This window comes from Bubalus bubalis, chromosome 2 (assembly GCF_019923935.1).
Source record: "Bubalus bubalis isolate 160015118507 breed Murrah chromosome 2, NDDB_SH_1, whole genome shotgun sequence".
NCBI lineage: Eukaryota > Metazoa > Chordata > Mammalia > Artiodactyla > Bovidae > Bubalus > Bubalus bubalis.
Genome location: NC_059158.1, coordinates 52,769,435 through 52,793,675, shown reverse-complemented (window position 1 = coordinate 52,793,675; position 24,241 = coordinate 52,769,435). Strand labels below are relative to the sequence as shown.

Sequence of the window (24,241 nt, the reverse complement as noted above, 5' to 3'; positions counted from 1 at the left end):
TAACTATCAATCCTGGATAAGAAGCTGCTTTTTTATGTTTTTAGTTTGAGCGGGAAGATGGACCCACTCTAGGGGGCCCATTTTGCCATAAAACCAATTTTTTGTCTGGCTACCCCAATTACACCTATGGGAGTTTTATGGCAAAGGAATTGTCAAGCAGTTGTCAATTTAATTTTTTAAATTTTTTAAAATTTACATTTTAACAACATAAATTTAGAGATATGTTAATTTAGGTCTAATGTTTAGTTTAGGTCTCTGTATAAATTTAAGTAATAAATGTATAACCTCCTTATCTCATTTTGGTATACAGGTATACAGATAGACCTAAATGCAAAATGCATTTATATATGTATTTATATATGGCAACAAGTATAAAGTTATTGACATATAATATATATAAATCAATATACTTGAATTAATCTTTATAATTAATATATTAATTAATATATATTACAACAATACAACACATACACAGCTAATACCAACCAACACAAACCAATGTACTGCAATAATACATGTCACACATATATAATTATACAGTATATAGAACATATATCATCACAGCACATCAATCCATACCAATTAATATCAGCCACACACATTGTATTACTGCAATATATATCCAATTATATGGTATATATATAATATGCATATATAGTATACATATTAATTTATATACAAATTAATTAAGTATAGATCTATAAATAGAATTAGGTATACCTTTATTATGTTTTATTTATACCCATACCTAATTAGGCAAACTGTAATTAGGCAAATATATTTATATTATGTATTTATAACAATATATAAAGTATTGTTAATTGTACCGCCTGTTGATAACTCAAAAATTGAGAAACCCCTTCTCTGAGTATCTCCTATTTGAGACAGCACGTCCCTCCCCCATAGGGTAAAGGGGAGTGTAGGAACTACATAGGGTTGTAAAGTTCCACAGGTATCCTCAAACTGCCAATCTAACATTTTTGAACTTTTAACTACTGTGGGGGCTTGAGGGCAAATGAAACAAAATTTGACCCCTGAAATCTATCAGGGCAACTTGCCAATCATCACTATTTTGTAGAAGACTTATAGTTGATCCTTATTGAATGGAATTATTATATTCGCTACTTTTCTAAAAAGTTCCACACTTCTTTTTTCCTCCTTTTATAATTAATTGTGCCACTGAGCTGGGATAAGATAAAACTATTTTTCTTGGGGTCACTGGTAGATGGAACCAATGGGCCTTTTTGTCACAAGCACCCTGTAGGTGTATGTTTTATGGCAAGAATAATTTAATCTCATCTTTTGGTAATATTAATCCTAATTAACTGATCATTTAAAGTCTCATCTACTTAAACAAGAGCCAACTCTGTCTCATTAGTCAACTTTTTCTTAGAACTGGAATTAGGATCGCTTTTTAAGCAATCAAACAAAGGCTTTAAATCTACAGTAGTTTTTTCTCAAGCGCACATGGAACCTTCTCCAGGATACATCACATCCTGGGCCATAAATCTAGCCTTGGTAAATTCAAAAAAATAGAAATCATCCCAAGCATCTTTTCTGACCACAATGCAGTAAGATTAGATCTCAATTACAGGAGAAAAACTTTTAAAAATTCCAACATATGGAGGCTGAACAACACACTGCTGAATAACCAACAAATAACAGAAGAAATCGAAAAAGAAATCAAAATTTGCATAGAAATGAATAAAAATGAAAACACAACAACCCAAAACCTATGGGACACTTTAAAAGCAGTCCTAAGGGGAAAGTTCATAGCAATACAGGCATACTTCAAGAAACAAGAAAAAAGTCAAATAAATAACCTAGCCCTACACCTAAAGCAACTAGAAAAGGAAGAAATGAAGAACCCCAGGGTTAGTAGAAGGAAAGAAATCTTAAAAATTAGGGCAGAAATAAATGCAAAAGAAACAAAAGAGACCATAGCAAAAATCAACAAAGCCAAAAGCTGGTTCTTCGAAAGGATAAATAAAATTGACAAACCATTAGCCAGACTCATCAAGAAACAAAGGAAGAAAAATCAAATCAATAAAATTAGAAATGAAAATGGAGAGATCACAACAGACAACACAGAAATACAAAGGATCATAAGAGACTACTATCAACAATTATATGCCAATAAAATGGACAACATGGAAGAAATGGACAAATTCTTAGAAAAGTACAACTTTCCAAAACTGGACCAGGAAGAAATAGAAAATCTTAATAGACCCATCACAAGCACAGAAATTGAAACTGTAATCAAAAATCTTCCAGCAAACAAAAGCCCAGGTCCAGACGGCTTCACAGCTGAATTCTACCAAAAATTTAGAGAAGAGCTAACACCTATCCTGCTCAAACTCTTCCAGAAAATTGCAGAGGAAGGTAAACTTCCAAACTCATTCTATGAGGCCACCATCACCCTAATACCAAAACCTGACAAAGATGCCACAAAAAAAGAAAACTACAGGCCAATATCACTGATGAACATAGATGCAAAAATCCTTAACAAAACTCTAGCAATCAGAATCCAACAACACATTAAAAAGATCATGCACCATGACCAAGTGGGCTTTATCCCAGGGATGCAAGGATTCTTCAATATCCACAAATCAATCAATGTAATACACCACATTAACAAATTGAAAAATAAAAACCATATGATTATCTCAATAGATGCAGAGAAAGCCTTTGACAAAATTCAACATCCATTTATGATAAAAACTCTCCAGAAAGCAGGAATAGAAGGAACATACCTCAACATAATAAAAGCTATATATGACAAACCCACAGCAAACATTATCCTCAATGGTGAAAAACTGAAAGCATTTCCTCTAAAGTCAGGAACAAGACAAGGGTGCCCACCTTCACCATTACTATTCAACATAGTTTTGGAAGTTTTGGTCACAGCAATCAGAGCAGAAAAAGAAATAAAAGGAATCCAAATTGGAAAAGAAGAAGTAAAACTCTCACTATTTGCAGATGACATGATCCTCTACATAGAAAACCCTAAAGACTCCACCAGAAAATTACTAGAACTAATCAATGACTATAGTAAAGTTGCAGGATATAAAATCAACACACAGAAATCCCTTGCATTCCTATACACTAATAATGAGAAAACAGAAAGAGAAATTAAGGAAACAATTCCATTCACCATTGCAATGGAAAGAATAAAATACTTAGGAATATATCTACCTAAAGAAACTAAAGACCTATATATAGAAAACTATAAAACACTGGTGAAAGAAATCAAAGAGGACACTAATAGATGGAGAAATATACCATGTTCATGGATTGGAAGAATCAATATAGTGAAAATGAGTATACTACCCAAAGCAATTTATAGATTCAACACAATCCCTATCAAGCTACCAACGGTATTCTTCACAGAGCTAGAACAAATAATTTCACAATTTGTATGGAAATACAAAAAACCTTGAATAGCCAAAGCGATCTTGAGAAAGAAGAATGGAACTGGAGGAATCAACCTACCTGACTTCAGGCTCTATTACAAAGCCACAGTTATCAAGACAGTATGGTACTGGCACAAAGACAGAAATATTGATCAATGGAACAAAATAGAAAGCCCAGAGATAAATCCACGCACAAATGGACACCTTATCTTTGACAAAGGAGGCAAGAATATACAATGGATTAAAGATAATCTCTTTAACAAGTTGTGCTGGGAAAACTGGTCAACCACTTGTAAAAGAATGAAACTAGAATACTTTCTAACACCATACACAAAAATAAACTCAAAATGGATTAAAGATCTCAACGTAAGACCAGAAACTGTAAAACTCCTAGAGGAGAACATAGGCAAAACACTCTCCAACATAAATCACAGCAGGATCTCTATGACCCACCTCCCAGAATATTGGAAATAAAAGCAAAAATAAACAAATGGGACCTAATTAAACTTAAAAGCTTCTGCACATCAAAGGAAACTATTAGCAACGTGAAAAGACAGCCTTCAGAATGGGAGAAAATAATAGCAAATGAAGCAACTGACAAACAACTAATCTCAAAAATATACAAGCAACTCCTACAGCTCAACTCCAGAAAAATAAATGACCCAATCAAAAAATGGGCCAAAGAACTAAATAGACATTTCTCCAAAGAAGACATACAGATGGCTAACAAACACATGAAAAGATGCTCAACATCACTCATTATCAGAGAAAAACAAATCAAAACCACCATGAGGTACCATTTCACGCCAGTCAGAAAGGCTGCGATCCAAAAGTCTACAAGCAACAAATGCTGGAGAGGGTGTGGAGAAAAGGGAACCCTCTTACACTGTTGGTGGGAATGCAAACTAGTACAGCCACTATGGAGAACAGTGTGGAGATTCCTTAAAAAACTGAAAATAGAACTGCCTTATGACCCAGCAATCCCATTGCTGGGCATACACACTGAGGAAACCAGAAGGGAAAGAGACACGTGTACCCCAATGTTCATCGCAGCACTGTTTATAATAGCCAGGACATGGAAGCAACCTAGATGCCCAACAGCAGACGAATGGATAAGAAAGCAGTGGTACATATACACAATGGAGTATTACTCAGCCATTAAAAAGAATACATTTGAATCAGTTCTAATGAGGTGGATGAAACTGGAACCTATTATACAGTGAAGTAAGCCAGAAAGAAAAACACCAATACAGTATACTAACACATATATATGGAATTTAGAAAGATGGTAACGATAACCCTGTATGTGAGACAGCAAAAGAGACACTGATGTATAGATCAGTCTTATGGACTCTGTGGGAGAGGGAGAGGGTGGGGAGATTTGGGAGAATGGCATTGAAACATGTGTAATATCATGTATGAAACGAGTCGCCAGTCCAGGATCGATGCAGGATACAGGATGCTTGGGGCTGGTGCACTGGGACGACCCAGAGGGAGGGTATGGAGAGGGAGGAGGGAGGAGGGTTCAGGATGGGGAACACAGGTATACCTGTGGCGGATTCATTTCGATATTTGGCAAAACTAATACAATATTGTAAAGTTTAAAAATAAAATAAAATAATAAAAAAAGAAAATACATGTAAAAAAAAAATAAAGTTCTTATCTCAAAGTGTCAAAAAAAAAAAAGAAAAAGAAAGGTGATGTATGGCAAAGCCAATACAATATTGTAAAGTAATTAACCTCCAATTAAAATAAATAAATTTATATTTAAAAAAATTAAAAAAAATCTGCAGTAGTCAGTTTTAAATGTGGGCGTATCCAATTAATGTTCCCTAATAATTTTTGGAAATCATTTAAAGTTAGTAAACAATCTCTCTGCAGCTTCAAAGGGGCATTATCAGGTTTCAAAACTTTTGGCAGACCTAAATATGAGAAGCAAGTAAACAGGTGTTGCACATCTTTATAAGCTTCTCCAGTTCTCGTTTTGTAACCTAAATCTGGTCTATAGCTTTTTAGATGACAAGCAACCGTCTAATCTTTGCTTGAATACTTCCAGCAACGGGGAACTCACTACTCTTCAAGGTTTTAAACTCTCCCTCACCTTTTTCTCTACAGCATTCCCACCCCACATACCACTTTCTCTAATCCCACCAACTCATTTTCAGTAGTATGTGTTGGCCAGGAGCTGGGTCAGTCTTTTCCAGAAATATTAAGAGACGTCTGTTCCTGTGTCTAATAGCCCTGACATTTTACTTTCTTGAATTAAAAGATCTTTTAAAGGCCTTGGAGCTGTAATTTCCTGCACCCAAAAGGCTAGCTCATGAGATCTAAATGCTCTGTGGCTCTTAGCTTGAGAAGTCAAGTTTTTTCCTGTCTGATAAGGTAAAAGCAAAAGCTGTGTTACTCTTAGACCTTTATTAATTTGCACAGTTTTGGTAGGCTACTCCATTTCTTCTGAGGGATTCCTGCCCGCAGTAGTAGATATAATGGTCATCTGAGTTCAATTCACCCATTCCTGTCCATTTTAGTTGGCTGATTCCTAGAATGTCGACATTCACTCTTGCCATCTCTTGTTTGACCACTTCCAATTTGCCTTGATTCATGGACCTGACATTCCAGGTTCCTATGCAATATTGCTCTTTACAGCATCGGACCTTGCTTCTATCACCAGTCAGATACACAGATGGGTATTGTTTTTGCTTTGGTTCCATCCCTTCATTCTTTCTGGAGTTATTTCTCCACTGATCTCCAGTAGCATATTGGGCACCTACTGACCTGGGGAGTTTCTCTTTTGATATCCTATCATTTTGCCTTTTCATACTGTTCATGGGGTTCTCAAGGCAAGAATACTGAAGTGGTTTGCCATTCCTTTCTCCAGTAGACCACATTCTGTCAGATCTAAACCAACAATAACAGTGTAATTTCACAATGGTCAGATAATATATTTTGTAAATTTTGATTATTTTTGAATTTATTGAAACATGTTTTTATGGTAAAATGTGGCCTATTCTCATAAATAATCTACTATTCTACTTGTACTAGAAAAGAATATGTTTTCTGGCATTGTTGTTTGGAGTTATGTCAATATGACCAATTAGGTCAATTTGGCTGATACTGTTATTTTGATCATCCATATTCTTGCTGATTTTCTGTCCACTTGTTCTATCAGTTATTGAGAGGTATATATAGAAATCTTTGATTATGACTCTGAATTTGTCTTTTTATCTTTGTAATTCTAAGATTTTTGCTTACATATTTCAGAATTTTATTCAGTTCAGTTCAGTTACTCAGTCATATTTGACTTTTTGTGACTCCATGAACCGCAGCACACCAGGCATCCTTGTTCATCATCAACTCCCAGAGTTTACCCAAACTCAAGTCCATTGAGTTGGTGATGCCATCCAACCATCTCATTCTCTGTCGTCCCCTTCTCCTCCCACCCTCAATCTTCCCCAACATCAGGGTCTTTTCAAATGAGTCAGCTCTTTGCATCAGGTGGCCAAAGTATTGGAGTTTCAGTTTCAACATCAGTCCTTCCAATGAACACCCAGGACTGATCTCCTTTAGGATGGACTGGTTGGATCTCCTTGCAATCCAAGGGACTCTCCAAGAGTCTTCTCCAACACCACAGTTTGAAAGCATCAATTCTTTGGTGCTCAGCCTTCTTTATAGTCCAACTCTCACATCCATACATGACCACTGGAAAAACCATAGCCTTGACTAGACGAACCTTTGTTGACAAAGTAATGTCTCTGATTTTGAATATGCTATCTAGGTTGGTCATAACTTTCCTTCCAAGGAGTGAGCATCTTTTAATTTCATGGCTGCAATCACCATCTGCAGTGATTTTGGAGCCCAGAAATATAAAGTCAGCCACTGTTTCCACTGTTTCCACTGTTTCCCCATCTATTTCCCATGAAGTGATGGGACCAGATGCCATGTTTTCTGAATGTTGAGCTTTAAGCCAACTTTTTCACTCTCCTCTTTCACTTTCATCAAGAGGCTTTTTAGTTCTTCTTCACTTTCTGCCATAAGGGTGGTGTCATCTGCATATCTGAGGTTATTGATATTTCTCCTGGCAATCTTGATTCCAGCTTGTGTTTCTTCCAGTCCAGCATTTCTCATGATGTACTCTGCATATAAGTTAAATAATCAGGGTGACAGTATACAGCCTTGACGTACTTCTTTTCCTATTTGGAACCAGTCTGTTGTTCCATGTCCAGCTCTAACTGTTGTTTCTTGACCTGCATACAGCTTGTCTAACTCAATGAAACTAAGCCATACCATGTAGGGCCACCCAAGATGGAGGGGTCATGGTGGAGAGGTCTGACAGAATGTGGCCCACTGGAGAAGGGGATGGCAAACCACTTCAGTATTCTTGCCTTGAGAACCCCATGAACAGTATGAAAAGGCAGAAAGATAGGACACTGAATGATGAACTCCCCAAGTCGATAGGTCCCCAATATGCTACTTGAGATCAGTGGAGAATTTTATTACTAGGGTACATAAACATTTAGGGTTACTGTGTCTTCTTGAAGAATTAACACCTTTATTATTATGAAGTGACCTTCCCTATCCATAGTAATATTCTTGCTCTGAAATCTAATTTGATCTTAATGTAGCAATTCCAGCTTTTTCTTGACTGCTGTTATTCTGATGTATTTCTTAAAGTCATCCTTTCACTTTTAACATTTTTGTGTATATTTAAAGTGCATTTCTTACAAATAACTTACAGTTGGGTCATGATTTTTTATCTAGTATGATAATCTGTCTTTTAATTGATATGTTTAGGTCATTGATATTTAATTTGATTAGTGACATGGCTGGATTTAATGGTATAATCATGTTGCATTTTTCTAATTGTGATTGTATTTATAATTATATAACTAACTTCAAGTGATACTATACTACTTAACATGAAGTATAAGAATATTACAATAGTTTAAATTCATTTATCAACTTCTGACCTCAGTGTCTTCCCCTGAGACTCCTGAATTAGAGCCACCTCCTGTGAGAGAGCAAATCCCACATTGTAGTATCTTTGCCTGAGGTTGGTTGAGAAGCTCCTATGGGCTGGTGGTAATCAGAGAGGCAGAGATAAGGCATCTGATACTGTGTCCTGGTCAGGGCCAGTCAGCCAAAAGCAACAGCTAAAACTTATACAGTGGGAACAAAGCTGACAATGGCACTCACCATTTGAGGATCTGGAGTCTTCCCTAAAGATCTTTCGGGTCATGAGGAACCACTGGATATTTGAAAGAAGAAATCTATGTATCTATCTGTCATTTATCTTCTTAGATTGATCAGCCTAGATAGTATTATCCTCTTAGAAGACAGGTAAATAGGAATATAGAGTCCTTGTTTCTATATATCAATCTAACTGAATTTATCTATCAATAGATTAATATATAGATAGTTTCTGTAGATGACAGATTGATAGAACAAGCAGTGTTTTAAGATTAATCAGCGGTGGGTTGGTGAGAAGTGGCTTCAGTCAAAGTTTACTGAGAGCAATCAGAATTGGCAAATGTGGGGAGATGAAACCTGGATAACCTGGTAACTGAGGCAGGAACAAGTGGATCCTGCAAGATCCATATCATTATATTCAGAACTGCTCCCATGGCTCAGTCCTGTTCATTTGTAATGTATCTTATTTCTCTATCTTGTTGGAGGCCTGTCCCTATAATGTCAAATTCATTCTCTCCTTTAGCATCTAGCATCCTATCTGGCACTTACTGCATATTCAATGCAGAAATGTAGAGGAGAATGTCATTGATAGGACCAAAATGACATTTCAGGTTCATGTACCTGGAAGATTAATAATGTCATATAAAAACTAAGAAAGAGGGAAGAGAGTTTCATGGGGGCAGATGGAAGGTATATCTGTGAATCTTAGAGCACAAGGGTCAGAGGACAACATCAGGTAGCTGATTGGGATCATAGTCTTGGAGCTCAGCAGAGACAGGATGGGGAAATGGTGGTGGAGATGCAGAGTAAGCCTGGGAACTAAGGAGTGAATACTTGGCCAAACTGAGCTCTGGGTGCAGGCAGTGAGCTCCCTTTTCCTTGGCAAAATGTCTCTTAACCAAATTTTTGCATGATCAATGACATATTTATTTCATTTCCCAACTAGGAGAACAAAAGTGGACTAGCTGAGCATTAACCCATTGGGTGATCTGGGGAGAGTAACCCATCCTGTTCAATTTGATGGGTTAGAAGGCATCTAGACTCTGGGTGTGTGTGAGGGGTTGAAGCCACCACTGGAAAAGACAACTGCAGAAAGGAGTCCTGGGGATCTGGAAGGCCAGATTCACAGTTTCTACTTCTGCAAACACAGAGATGGAGAGGGTCCCATAGGCTGGCCTGGGAAAAAAGTTGTTGGGTACTAGCTTTGATATGCCTATTCAAGAATTTATTCTTATTACAAAGAGTTGAAATTATATTATTTCACATCCACTGTAATTTCAAAGTCAGCTTTGTCTTCTGTTTTCATCATAATAACATGAAAGCTAAGAAGCCACTCTTTTGGTTTGGTCCCTGAATATCTGCATCATGAATGCATGTTTCTTGTTCTTGGAGGATGCTGAGGGGAGTAGGTGTTGACATCTGAAGTTGCAGGCTACTGAAGCCTCAACTTTCCTTTCCTGCAGAACTGAAGCATGAGATCCATGTCTGGCGTCTTACTGCACAGCACATCAGCCCAGCCAGCAGGGAGGAGACAGCAGTTCGAGGTATGCTCCTGGAGAAGGTGCTGACACTGGAGCACCTGCTGGCCCAGAGGCTACACAGCTTCCACAGGTACCAAGCCAGACTGTGCTCAGACCACTCTTGGTTTACAACTGTGGTCCTCATCTTTACCAGTTATGCTCAATGGTTGAATTGTCAATAACCTTTATATGACCGCCCTAAGAGTGTTCAAATGTCAACTGCAAAATGTGAGCTAAAATGATTGTGTAGAGTAGTCCATGGTTCTGCAAAAGAGTAACACTAACTGCAGGCTACTAGGTAGGTTTTGGGCACCATACATTGTGTTAAGCCTGTTATGGTGCATCATTTTATTTAACCCTCACTTAGCTCTCTGGAATGTGTGCTGATATTAGTCCCAGTTTAAGGATGAGAAAACTGAGGGTCAGAAAATTTGAGCAACTTGCCCAGGGTTATACATCTAGAAAAGAGTGATGCCTGGGATTGAGTTCACATGCCTGTCATATTTCACACCTAACACGTTGCTTAACGAGAATAAAAAAAAAATTTAACAAATTAATCTAATGAAATGTTCTCCCAGTAGCTTATTTTCAGGGAGCTCAAAGAATACCTAAATCTTAATTCATTTCTTGGAGTTTGTTTGTTTATTTGGCCTTGCCAAGTGGCACGTGGAATCTTAGTTCCCCAGCCAGGGATCGAACTTTTGCCCCTGAATTGGAAGCATGGAGTCCTAACTACTGGCCATGAGTGAAATCGCTTGAATTTATTTTTAATCAAAGCTGAGATCTAATGGGTAACAATGAGGTGCTGAATCTTTCCTCCTCACTTGGATGAGATGCTGAGTTCCAACCTGTCTTTACTCCGGAAGTACTGCCAGTAAGTGCAAAAGCCTGCTCCCCCCTCAGGAATGTAGAAGCAGTCCTGCAGCAGGATCAGGTACTAGGTGGAGATGAGGTCTGACACAGCAAGGGGAACTGAGTCCTTGTGAAGGTAGTGAGAATGATTTTACAAGTGGCAATTTGGTGAGACCAGCCCTGTTTTCCCAGAGAGTAGGCAAGAGTCTGAGGACAGGAGCTGGGCACAGTGCCAGGACCAACCTCTGAGGGCCATCTAGAGTGGTTGCAGCTGAGTCTGGGTATTGGGATGAGAATTCCACAGGTGAGTATGTGGAGATTCACTCTGTCCAGAGATAAAGCCCAGGGAGAAGCTCTATCCTTAGCTCTATCTCAGCCCAGAACCTACCTGTACCTTGTGGCACTGGAGAAGCAGGACCTGATGTCTCCAGGTTACAGGAAGGTGCTGAGTTGCCGACTGGGGACAGAGTGACCAACTTCAGCAACAGGCATAGATCTTAAAAGGAAAAACTTTGTAAATTAAAGATGCAGCAGTAAGTTTCTCTGAATGTATTAAATCTCCTGACCTTCAATTTCTTCATGCTCCTTCTGACATGGGCATTAAGACATAGTCAGTGTATCTCAGGGTTAAAATGGAAAGAGACATGTGGACTCAGAGATTCATCAAGTTTCCATCAGCTCATCCTATTTTGATCACAGAAAGGGAAACTGAGGCACAGAGACTGCAGTGGCCTTTCTAAGGCCTCACAGTCACTGAGAAGCAAATAGTAATGAGGGTGATCTAAGTCATGTACTTGCTCTACAGGTCTTATTTCTACATTTTATTTTTAAAAATTTCCTTAGAACCATTCACTTGGGTCAGCTGTGATTTCCTCTAGGGTCTATACTTGCTGCACGGTCAACCTCCATTAATACTATGACACGTGAGAGCTCATGAAGACTAAGTTCTCCCCCGCAAATCTTTTTCCTAATTGATGAGGGAGGAAATAAAGCAGAAAGATGAGTTGATAGGAAAGGTTAAAAAAGAAAGGCAAGTGGGAACAAATAGAAGTGACTGAAATAGAAATGGAGATAAGGTGGGTACCATGACTAGAGGGGAGGGAACCAGACATAAGTGCTTCAAGGTAGATTTCCAATTGATAGAAATCACTGCTAAAGCAAGTGGCACTTCTTTTACTGTTTTATCCTTTAATTAAATTATAACACAGCCTCATTTTGAAAAAAGTTCAGAAAATTCAGAAGTAAAAAGAGATGACTTACTGTCTCATTCCCTGTCACTTCAGTTGTGTCCAACTCTGTGTGACCCTATGGACTGTACCTGCCACGCTCCTCTGTCCATGGGGATTCTCCAAGCAAGAACACTGAAGTGTGTTGCCATGTACTTCTCCAGGGGATTGTCCTGACCCAGGGATCAAACCCAGATCTCCTGCATTACAGGTGGATTCTTTTCCATCTGAGCCATTACAGAAACCTGCCTATTTACATTTAGGCCAGTATTCTGATGTGTCCTGTGCTGTACTCATACATACCTCATTGAACAGTCTGGTCATTGCATGTGTTATTTTCCTTGGGAATCTTTTGAGTGAGCATCTTTCCTAGTCCATGAACCCAACCCTACTGGGTGCCTTATATGACAAGAGCTGCCCCATTCTATGGCTGCACCTGGTGTCATGCAGTGGACAGCATCCAGGCCAGGGGATCATGCTGTGTGCTACTGCTGACTGCCATCCTGCTGGCCTCACTGCTCAATGACAGCAGGAAAATGATGTCTGTGCTTTTCTCTTTTAGACAGATCTCACAGGAAGATAAAAATTGGGAGACCAATATCCAGGAGCTACAAAGAAAGGTATTATGGTTTCTTTTCTTAGGGATTTCTTGAAGAACAGAGTAAATTCCTTTTCTTTGCTTCATGTGAAGTTGCAACTGAAAGTCACCTCTCTTTTATTCCTGTAATTGTAATAAGACAGCTATTTCTTTGAGTTAATGGGAAAGATAATTTTCCAGACATGGTAAGCTTATTTTGTCCAGGAATTGAAAAGTTAAACTTTTTGTATTTCCTTTAAGATAGGGCAACACTTTCTGTGGTTAATGTGGATATAGGGAAGGTTGGCTGGCTCTTGGCTCCACCTGACCTTGAAAGGCAAGTCTGTGGTTCCCATTGTGCAGGTTAAGAGGTGGAAGCCAAGACAAGAGAGGCTTGGTGCTTGAGACGGAACACCTCTGGGGGTGGAAATGGAGTGTATGTCTTCTGTCGTACAGCTCTGACTTGGGGAAGCAAATGTTATTTTGAGTTCTTTTGCCATTTTCCTGCCTTGGTGGAATTTCTCAACCCACCTGAGGACACATAATGCCCCTCTTCCACTAAGAGAGCTCTGCCCAAGATCTGCTGGAAGTAATTTGTAATATCTTCATGAAACTTCAAATCCAGGTGGTTTGTTTCCTAGGGAGAGGTAAAATATCCACTCCCTAGTTATGATAGGAACATTTGGTCCTTTGCTAAACAAAATTTAAATGTTGGGACCTGGAGCTAACATGCTCCTTGAGTCTCTCCTCCCATCATCTGTCCTACTCAGATGGTCAGGGTTCGGGAAGGCAGGTGTGGCTATGACACTTTTCTGGCCTCAGGTTTAAACAGACCCTGTGTGGTTCTGGCCACAAGTTAAGGATGAGGCTACCTCTGTGCGTACCTGGTGAACAAGGACTGGAGAGCTAGCCTCATTATTTCTCAAACTTTTCATTGTGATGACCCCAGATAATCAAATGGTAAAATTTGATTGATATCCCAAAGTAGCAAAGCAAAAACTTTTGATTATCTTATACCAGCTGAATGACACTGACTTCCCTGATCCCTTATTTCCTGTATTGGAGTAGGCATGGTAATACCCAGTTTCTATGGTTAGCTTGGCCCAGTGAGATGCCAGGCTCCTTTCCTCCTGATTCTGCATCACAGACTCATTTAACAATATTGGCTTCCTTGGAGGGTGAATGGAAAGATGAGTGGGGGCCAGCCAAACTACACGTCTTGGCAGTAGGTGGGGAAGGAAGATAGTGGCTCCCAAGGCAACCCCTAAGCCTGTGACCAGGGGGCCAGGATCTGCTGCCAAAGCCACTGTGACACAGAGGATATGCTTATGATTTTTTATGGCAGCAGCTTTAACTGTGTGACCACAGGAAATCAAGAGAGGAAATCTATCTCTGTCTCTATCTATACCCATACTTACACTCAAGTCTGTGTCTGTCCTTGTCCATGTCTATACCCTTGTCTATACTCATTTCTGTGTCTATGTCTATCTCTATATCTTTATCTATGCCCATATCTTATGCATAGCTCTGTCTGTATCTACCTATACCAAGATCTGTATTGATAACCTTATTTATATTTACATCTAGACTTGGATATCCTAGGCATAGACCAACAAACAGAGGTGCTGCTGGGACCACACTGAAGAAAATACACAGTGCAGTTGTTGGTTCACACAGTGAAGTGTGATTCACATTGGGACCTGGTTAGATGTGCCTTGTGTACAAGCATCTGTGTCTGCTTGTTGGGACCTTACTCCCTGCCCCAGTTCCACACAGCCATGACCCTCAGAGCACAGAGCCCTTTGGGAACCTTGCCCTGTCTTGCCCTGTGGCTCAGGCTCACTGGAAGGAGGTCTTCAATTCCAAACCTAATGAAGGTGCTACAGTGCACTTCCCCTTACCCACTGAATGCTGGGAGCAGGATCCATATGTGTCATTTGGTGACTAGGGGACTGCTAAGTGCATTCATCAGTAGTCCAGTTATTGCAAGAATATTTTAACCTCAGTGCCAGGTGAAAGGGGCTTTGCATAATAAACAGAAAGGTGAACTAAAAGACTACGAACACATAAAACTTGTGGAAATGCATGTGTCTTGAAGGGCCAAGTCTTTGGAGGTTATGTGTTGGCTCCCCAGTGGCTTTATCTCATCTAATGCTGGCAGTGGGGCTGGGAACAGCTTAGCATCTCTGTGTCATGTTGAAAAATCTATTTAGTCATGTGTCATATAAAAGGGTTTTACTGTATTTCAAATTTATTGTGTTAATTGTTCATAGATTTTGACTTCAAGATTCTGTAATGTGGCAGTCTTGAATCTGTACCCGTGAATTTATAATCTTTCAAGTTCAAGATGTTTTATATTTCATCATAAGGAGAAATTTGTAGTGATTTGACTCATGTAGGATTGTGGACACATTGCAGAAATTAGGCTGCACTGAGTACATGAGTTGTGTTTTCCTCTCTTACAGCACGGGATATCAGATAAGATTCTGCTCGCCAAGTGCCTGACAGTGTTGGTATTTGTTATCTTCATGTTTTTTCTCAATTCATTTGTCCCTGGTGTTCATCTTGATCTTGGTGAGTCTAATTTTTTGCTTAGCTTTTGTTGATGGGCTTTTCAAGTGATATCACAATCTGGAAGGTTTCAAAGCTTGTTTCCAGACATTGGTGAGGGCTTAGAGGAGCAGTTTTCTGGAGGAGAGGAAGAGGAGGAGGAAAGTAGAGAGAGACATCTTAGTGCCATGGGTCCTCAGCTCCTCTAGGTTGAACATTAGAAGGGATAGAGAGCAAGGTGGATAGCATCATCTCTATCATACTTAATAATTGGATCTGATCTTCAAATTGTTATCTCAGAAGCACCTCCAGAAAAGATAAGAGGTTATTTCAGCAAGGCCACAATCCTGTAGATTGTACAACCCGGTCTGATGATTAGATTAGAGACTGTTAGTGAAAGGGCCAGGGAATTATAAGAAGTCTACACTGATCCCTCTCCTTACACGAAGGTGCATCCATTTTCCTTGTGCATCAGAACTCTGATCTCCCACCTGCTCCTGTGAGTTTCTCTTCTCTTGCTTTCACAATCCTATGGCTCTTACTTTGTACTTTCTTAAGGTCTAGGTTGCATGGCCCATCTTCACCTGACACATGGCCATCTTGCATAATGAACTCACCAGATATCTTGTTTACCCTGGCATTCTTCCACTGTCCATCAACGTTTTTCATGCTTCTTAGATCTTTCTAATTGATTTAATAGTTATCTCTATTGCTTATTGTATCTTTATTTAAAACAAAATAAAACCATTTCCAAAACTTACCTCAAATAAAATTTTTACCTATGGCTTTCCTTCAAAAATTAGCTCTTCTAAAATGTTTTTATAAAATTTAATTTACTACAACATTTGAAGAATATAACTTCTGTAAAAAGCAAGAACTCTTAACTGTGTAAAATAGATGAATATCATGGGAAGACTTAGTTATTCAAACCACAGCATTGCTCCTTTGGTTCTTGGCTACCACTAAGACTCTTTATATCTCTAAAGATTAGACAAATACTACAAAACTGGTAGTTTGTGGGCAGGATTCCATTAGCTAATTCCTTAGGTGTTCACAGATTATTTTGTTTCTTTTCTTTTTTTCTTCATGTTCGCAAAATTTACTAAGCTTGAAGTAAAGTTATTGTCTCGGCTACAGAAGCTTTCAAATTTAAACAGGTTGTAAAACTCTATTTAAACTTTACTGTCATACCTTCAATTGTTTTCTTACAATTTTTAATTAAAGTATAGTTGAATTACAATGTTATGTTACTGCTGTAGAGCAAAGTGACTCAATTTTACATATATATATATATAGTTTTTTTCATATTATTTTCCATTATGGTTTTCCACAGGATATTGAATATCATTCCCTGGGCAATACAGTAGGGCATTGTTTTGTTTCTAATTTTGTTTGAGATCCCATTTTAAAAGAACACATCATGTATTTTAAAAACTGAACAAATATATTGAAATTTGCATGCAATTTTGTTAACATTTGACAGTGGTATAAATAACAATACTTTAAAAACTTAGTCACATCTTTTACCATATCTATGAGGTTGAAGGGTTTATTTTGTTTCTGCTTTTAAATCTTGTGTTTTTGGATTGTGGATAAATTATTTTATCTGGGGATTCTAGAATACATAATCTGTATATTTGCATGTTCGCTGAAATAGGAAAGAGGGTGACCTGGAGAAAAGTTTGATTAGCAAATATTTAAAATGGAATACAGTTTTCTTAGAGCTTCAGTAACTCTCTTGATGGGAACAGAGGCAAAATTAATACAGGATCTTCCCAGGGCTTCAGTGGACAGATCATTTGTCCTTGGTGAAGAGCTGTATTGAACATGACATGCTGGGTAAGTTGAAGCATAATACAATGTAATGCCATGTAACATGAGGTGCTATCACATTTCACAATGTATATCATGTAACATGTGACATAATATAACACAGTGTGATGCCACATGACAAGGTGGTATCACATAAGGTGTACCATGTACAATGTGGTGTCATATAACACTGTGTCATGTCATGTAATAAAACATGACATCATATAACACATTCCTTTGTTTAAACATCATAACCTAAACTCAACAATGATTATCATTCTCTTTTTCTCTCTAATTTTATTTTTTGAATTATCATAGAGAAAAATTGATTTTTCTTTTCAAATTCAAAATTCTATGAAATTTAACAAAGATGTATATTTATGTAACTGCCACTATAATCAGAATACAGAATAGTTCTATCACCCCCCCCCAAATTTCTTTGTATTATTCTTTTGTATCACCCTTTGCCTTAATCCTGGTGATTCATCATATGTTCTCCATCACTATATTTTTGTCTTTTGTAGAATATCATACACACGGACTCAGACAACCTTTGGGACTGACTTTTCTCTTTCATATTCATCCATGTTATTGTGGGTATCAATAGTTCTTTCTTTTTGTTGCTGAGTAGTCTTCCATGGTATGGAGATACCAGCTTGTTTATCCACTGGCCCATTGAAGGACATTTGGGTTGTTTCTAGTTTTTGGTAATTGTGAGTAAAGCTACTTCAAACATACATGTACATGGTTTTGTGTAAACTTAATTTTTTATTTCTCTTGGGTAATTACCTAAGAGTGGGACTGCTGGATCATACTGTGAGTGTGTGTTTAGCCTTAAAAGCAACTGCTGCACCATTTTCCGAGTGACTGTAGTACTTTGCACTTTCATAGTAGTGTATGGGAATTACAGCAGCTCTATATCTTCATTAGCACTCAGAGGAGGTGATGTAGACTACGTCTTAAATCTAGAACTCGTGTGTTATTATAATCTTTGTTTACTTCCCTGTCCCCTGGTATCCCCTACCCCAGCTAGATTCAAAGGTATGGTCCATGCCATCTAAGCTTTTCTCTACTCAGTGCCTTGTGTTAATGCCTGACACATTAGTAGATATAAGATATAGGTTAATATGATGCATGTACAAACTTCTTGTTCTTATAGATTCCAATTTCATTATTGTAAGAATTTCATGTGTGGTTGACTCATCCTCGGCTCTCTAGGGAGCAAAAACCTCTTGTGGGGATTCTTCACTGGGGAAATGATACCAGGGAAGAGAAGTAAGGGACAGAGAAGCAGAGTATTGAAAGGAGTGAGTCAAAACAAGGCTGAATCATTATCTGACCACATTATGGGTCCATAGGATTATCTGAGAAGAAATATGAGATGTGTCTCAGGACTGTCCATGGGGTGTAGCATTACCCATTGGTGCCCATCATCCATTAGTCCAAGTTCTTTCCTATGGAATACCAACTTACAGGTACATGTAGCTAATAAATGCACGAAGGGCATGAAACAGAGGAGCCCCTGCTGGGAAGCAGGTGTTGGTACATGGATTCAGGGGCAGACTTGGTCAAAGTACATCTAGGTATGAGAGCGTATTTACTCTCTGGCCACTGCCACAGACTTCCAGTGAGTGACAGGAGAACCCCAAAGGTATGCAAGAGGTGGACAATAATGAAGAAAGAAAAGCCCATGGTCAAAATTCATATGCACCTGGCAAAGAAATAGTTCCCTATAGATCAGTCTTATGGACTCTGTGGGAGAGGAAGAGGGTGGGGAGATTTGGGAGAATGGCATTGAAACATGTATAATATTATGTATGAAACGAGTCGCCAGTCTAGGTTCGATGCACGATCCTGGATGCTTGGGGCTGGTGCACTGGGCCGACCCAGAGGGAGGGTATGGGGAAGGAGGAGGGAGGAGGGTTCAGGATGTGGAGCACGGGCATACCTGTGGTGGATTCATTTTGATATTTGGCAAAACTAATACAATATTGTAAGGTTTAAAAATAAAATAAAATTTTAAAAAAATTAAAAAAAAAAAAGAAATAGTTTCCTAATGTGCAAGTATTTTTTATCTGTTAACACATATGGGAATTAATTCCAGATTGCTCAAGCAGTTATGCAGAGACAGGTTCATAGTCTCCACATGAAGTTCTTGGGCACCAGATATGTTTCAAAATTCTGACTTTTTGTTTATATTTTACAAAGCCATGAGCACACACTGAATTGTATATATTAATAACATCTCTGAGGGGTTCAGGGCTGGCACCCTGTCCTTCAAGGGTTAATAATTCTGTAGTGAATCTTGAATATTTTCTACAAATGGGATAAATTATGACCACAAATAGCCTCATTTCAGTTCAAATCAGATTTTGTTCTATGTTGACATAAAATGTAAAAAATTCGCTTTCCCAAACTTTAGGATTCTAAAATCTAAATTCTAAAATTGTGGATAACTGAGTATAAAAACTATAAGAATCAGTGAGCTGGCTTCAAAATTTTACCTTTGTCTTTAAAATTTATAATCTTGATTAACAATTTTCTAGCTCTCCTTCTTTGATAATTAGTTCACAGTATCCCCCTAGGTTTTCTCACAGTAAGTTTGATTACATTTCATTTCTGGAGATATTCCTGTAACTATTTCCTTGATATGGTTTCAAAATTGCTGGTGTTGTCATTGTCACTCAGAGAAATTTTATTGTCTTTGTTAAAGTATTTTTTAGCTACCAACAAAACAATATACTTGATATTTAGCAAAATAGGGAATTATTAGAATGATACTGGGGACTTCCTAGCTGTCCAGTGGTTAAGACTCCTCACTTCCAATACAGGAGATGCAGATTTGATCTCTGATTGTGAAACTAAGATCCCACATGCCATGTGGTGTGGCCAAAAAGAAAGACAAATAAATAAAGTAAAACATAGAAAGGGACTCCAAGGAACAGTGTGCTCCAAGGTGGGGGTGAGGTGGAGAGGGTGGAAGGGAGTAGAGGGAAGCAGACTTGGGAAATGTTTGGAAAATCACACAAAGGGCATGCTCCAGTCAGCCAAACACTTTATTCTCTTTTAATTTTCTTGTCTTTTTGTTTTGCTCGTGGCAGAATGGAGATGATCTCATTAGTTTCCCAAATTATAGGATCTCATTTTCAACTACATGGAGCAAAAAGGCTATTTTGAATCCCAAATTCCCTGGTGAAGAGTTTGTTTGACCCAGGTTGGGTTTATTTCCTTTCCTAATCCAGGAATTATGACCAGGATAACAAGGAGGCACATAGAAATTATGGCCAATCAATTTAAAAGGAAAGTACAATTGAATATTAAAAAATCTATAAATTAAGTGAAAGAAAATGGATAGAAATCATCAATAGACTCTTCACAAAAGAGAATATTAAAATAACTGAGATTACCAATAAGCATATGAAAAAGTGCTTAACCTTATTAGTCATCAGTAAAATGTGAATCTAAACCACAAAAAGATATGGATATATCCACATCTAAATGGCTAAAATCAAAGTCTGACAGTACCAAATATTAGAGAATGTAGAGCCACAGGAAGTGTCATAAGCTGTTGATAAGACTGTAAATTTGTACAGACTTTTGAAAACAATTTGTCAGCGTCTATAATACTAAAGTTTAGTGAAGCCCAGAAAGTTTGTTCTTAGTTATATGCCCAACAAAAGACATGTATTAAAATGTTGATAGCAGCATTATTTATATTAATAATATCCCCAAGCTGGAAGTCATTCACATATCTATCAACTCTAGACCTGATAAAGAAAATCCTTCTGAGTGAACTCACTATTGGGCAAGATGGAGGAATCCATGAGGGGTACAGTGGTATCCCAGGCCAGTGTTGGTGTGTATATGTGTGTGTGTGTGTGTGTGTGTGAGAGAGAGAGAGAGAGAGCATCTTTCTAGGAACTAGAAGGATGTAATGACAAAGCCACCTTGACAAGAGCTGTGTGACCTTCAGTGAAAGGACTCTGTAGGGAATAGTCCAAAATAATGAATGCTGTGAATCCTCATGCCTGGATTCTGTCTCCTGCTGTGCCTCCCCTTAGCAGAGCATACCTGGAAACCTGGGTATGACAACCTCTTGATGTAATCCGTGGAGGAAGAGAGTAAGAGAGGATGGAGGAGCATGAAGAGGGGCAGGCAACTCAGCAGGGTCTTGTCCACTTACATTTTCCCATCAGTATTGATTGAAAGCTTAGTTGCAGCAACATGATTAGAAACTTATTTTTAAATTACCTTTATTTTTTTCAATCTCAATTATTTAAAAGCTACTGACACTGTAATCATGGTGTTTCCTAAGCCTGATTGGAAGCCACACAGAAGTTTCCAGGTGTTGAAATGGAGCCACAAGCTTCATGCTGAGCTTTGACATCAAAGCTGCTGCTGAATGTTTGTGGCCACATCCCTAGATCGAGTAGGGAGAGAGCAGAACTAAAGCCAAATTATCCTGGCTCAAAGCATAGCTCTAGTACTTAGGTTTTTTTTTTTTTTTTTCATTATTATTATTTTTAAAATTATTTGCAGTTGTTTGATGCCCATGGGCACCTGCAGGGTGCCTCACTGCTCTCTGTAAGGATGCTGTGAGGACTGAATCACCTCATGCAGGCATAAGTCTTAGAAACAGTGCACCTGGCACTGGATTAAGTGTGATGTGAATGAACAGTTTATGCTGATTGCTAAGTAACTCAGGAAAATACAAGATGATGAAAAATGGCCTTGCTTTTGCTGGATTTGAAAGGGAAACTGGACAGAATAGGACTTTTCTCATGAGAGGGCACCTTGCAGACTATATGTACAGGTAATGACATGCTCCCTCCTGTTGGTCTCAGGCCCTGTGTGCGTTAGTAGAACTTAACTCCTTGGTGATTCTCCTCATTGTCACCTTCGAATCTAACTCATCCCATGCTACCTGTCCTGCTTGCCTAACCAACTGTGTACTAAGAGCAGGCTTAAGCTTGTACCCTGGAAGCTCAATGCTTGAGTGAATGACAGGTTTAGTGGTGGATTTAAAACTACCCCCTGGACACTCGTAGTGTTTCTTTTCAACTGAAATTCCTTAATTAAATGTGATAAATCTTATGTGGTCTATTTTAGGTAGTCAATGGCCAAAACAATTTAGTGATACCTCACCAAAGGAGGCAGACAGGGTGGTTTGTACTCTATACAGTATGCTCAGTCCATTCATGAGTTTCTCTGGTTTGAAGGATGAACATGAGGTATGTAACTGTTGAGATATTCTCTAGAGATGCATCCTGAGTAGCTTAAGACTATAGGTTATCTCATCCAAACTTGAGGTAGTGGATTCATCAGAACAGTATTGTTTATGACCAAAGGCACTTGAAAAATGTTCAGAGCCAGACCAGGTACAGTATGTTTTTTTTTTTTTTAATAAAAGACTACAAGGTTTCAGGTAGAACATAGTCAAATTGTATCTCTGAGCACATGAGACAGATCACCTTTTGGGAAGAGGTTTCACTGGTGATTTTAAGTAGTGAAAGCATCTAATTTTGGTTACAAAAGCAAACCTAAATAAATGTTATATGTTAGAAAGGAAAAAAAAAAAAAAAACTGAGCACATGAGAAGAGTTGCAAGGGAAAGACATTCTTACAGACTGGCTGAATTTTGATTTTGCCCCCCAAAAGCCATGTGGCCTGAAGAAAACCTGTTAATTATTGGGAGCTTCAGGGTTTCCTCATGAGCAGGGTTGCTACAAGGTGACCAGAATGTCTGCGCCAAGGAGGCTGCTTAGTGAATGGTAGAAGTCTTGCTCTGCTCTACTCTGAATCATATTGCCCAGGGCTTTAGGAACAGGGATAAAGTCACCTACTTAGCTCCTTGTTTTGCACTGAAGCTTGACCCTATAGGAAATTTGAGTGAGAAAGTACAGAACCACTTAGCATAGATTCTGCTTTAAGGAATGGCAGAGCTCTTGATGAAAGATTAATGCCTAAGGAGGGGGTTGATAGAAAAGCGACGCACGATACTGGATGCTTGGGGCTGGTGCACTGGGACGACCCAGAGGGATGGAATGGGGAGGGAGGAGGGAGGAGGGTTCAGGATGGGGAACACATGTATACCTGTGGCGGATTCATTTGGATATTTGGCAAAACTAATACAATTATGTAAAGTTTAAAAATAAAATAAAAAAAAAAAAAGAAAAGCAACAGGATAAAGATAGCCCAGGTAAATGTTACTTTTTATCTTTAGCCGTCTCTACCCAAACAAAATTTTAATTTTTAGGAGTCTCAATGGTACATTGTTAGAATTTGTAGTAGAATGTGAAGCTGGAAATTGTGTTGTTCCTATTAGCAGTCTTGTCTTCCAGCATGCTATAAAAGAGATACCACTTCATCCTTTATGACTACCTATCATTGAGGAGCTATCTCTGAGTGAGAACAGAATGAAGTGTTACTGACAGTGGCCTAGGAGGACACATTAGAAAGTGCTGCTTGGATTCCTCAGTGAAGGCACTAATTGCCAATCAGATGTACTTATGCACAGACAGTTTGATAGGTAGGTGCTCTAGGGAATTTAGAGCAACTTTGTCAGGCAGACAAAGTTGCATACATGGAAAAATCAGGCATTCCAGCTACTTTGCCTAGAAAACTTCAGTGATTTCTTTCTGCAGAATGAGGTCCCACCTCCTTTGGAAAATGATAATGCACTTCCCAATCAGGAAATCTTTCTTTTATTATAGTACAAAATATATATCACAAAGTTTGTCATTTGATCTATTTTAAGAGTACAGTTCAGCAGTGCTAATCACATTCACAATGTCATTTAACTATTACCACAGTTTATTTTTAAAAATTTTCATCAGCCCAGATAGAAACTTTGTAACCATTAAGCAGTAATTCCTCATTCTTTTCCCCTCAGCCCTCAACTCTTGGTACCTTCTAATCTGCCTTTTGTCTCTATGAATTTGTCCATTCTATATATTTCATATAAGTGGAATCATAAAATAATTGTTCTTTTGTGTCTGATTTATCTCAATTAGAATAATGTTTTCATGGTTCATTGATGCTAGCGCATGTATCAAAACTTCATTCTTTTTACAGATAAATCATATTCTGTTTTATGTATATACC

The 24,241-nt window shown here is 38.4% G+C and overlaps 1 protein-coding gene across 4 annotated transcripts in view; it reads left to right on the top strand.

Moving 5' to 3' along the window:
- OCA2 (OCA2 melanosomal transmembrane protein) overlaps positions 1-24,241 on the top strand; it is a 317,417-nt gene that overhangs the window by 164,397 nt on the left and 128,779 nt on the right. For all 4 annotated transcript variants that reach the window (XM_044932081.1, XM_044932080.1, XM_025272557.2 and 1 more), the window contains 3 exons: positions 10,064-10,211; positions 12,761-12,818; positions 15,241-15,349. In XM_044932081.1, coding sequence (XP_044788016.1) covers positions 10,064-10,211; positions 12,761-12,818; positions 15,241-15,349 — 315 coding nt within the window. The remainder of the gene's footprint in view (positions 1-10,063; positions 10,212-12,760; positions 12,819-15,240; positions 15,350-24,241) is intronic.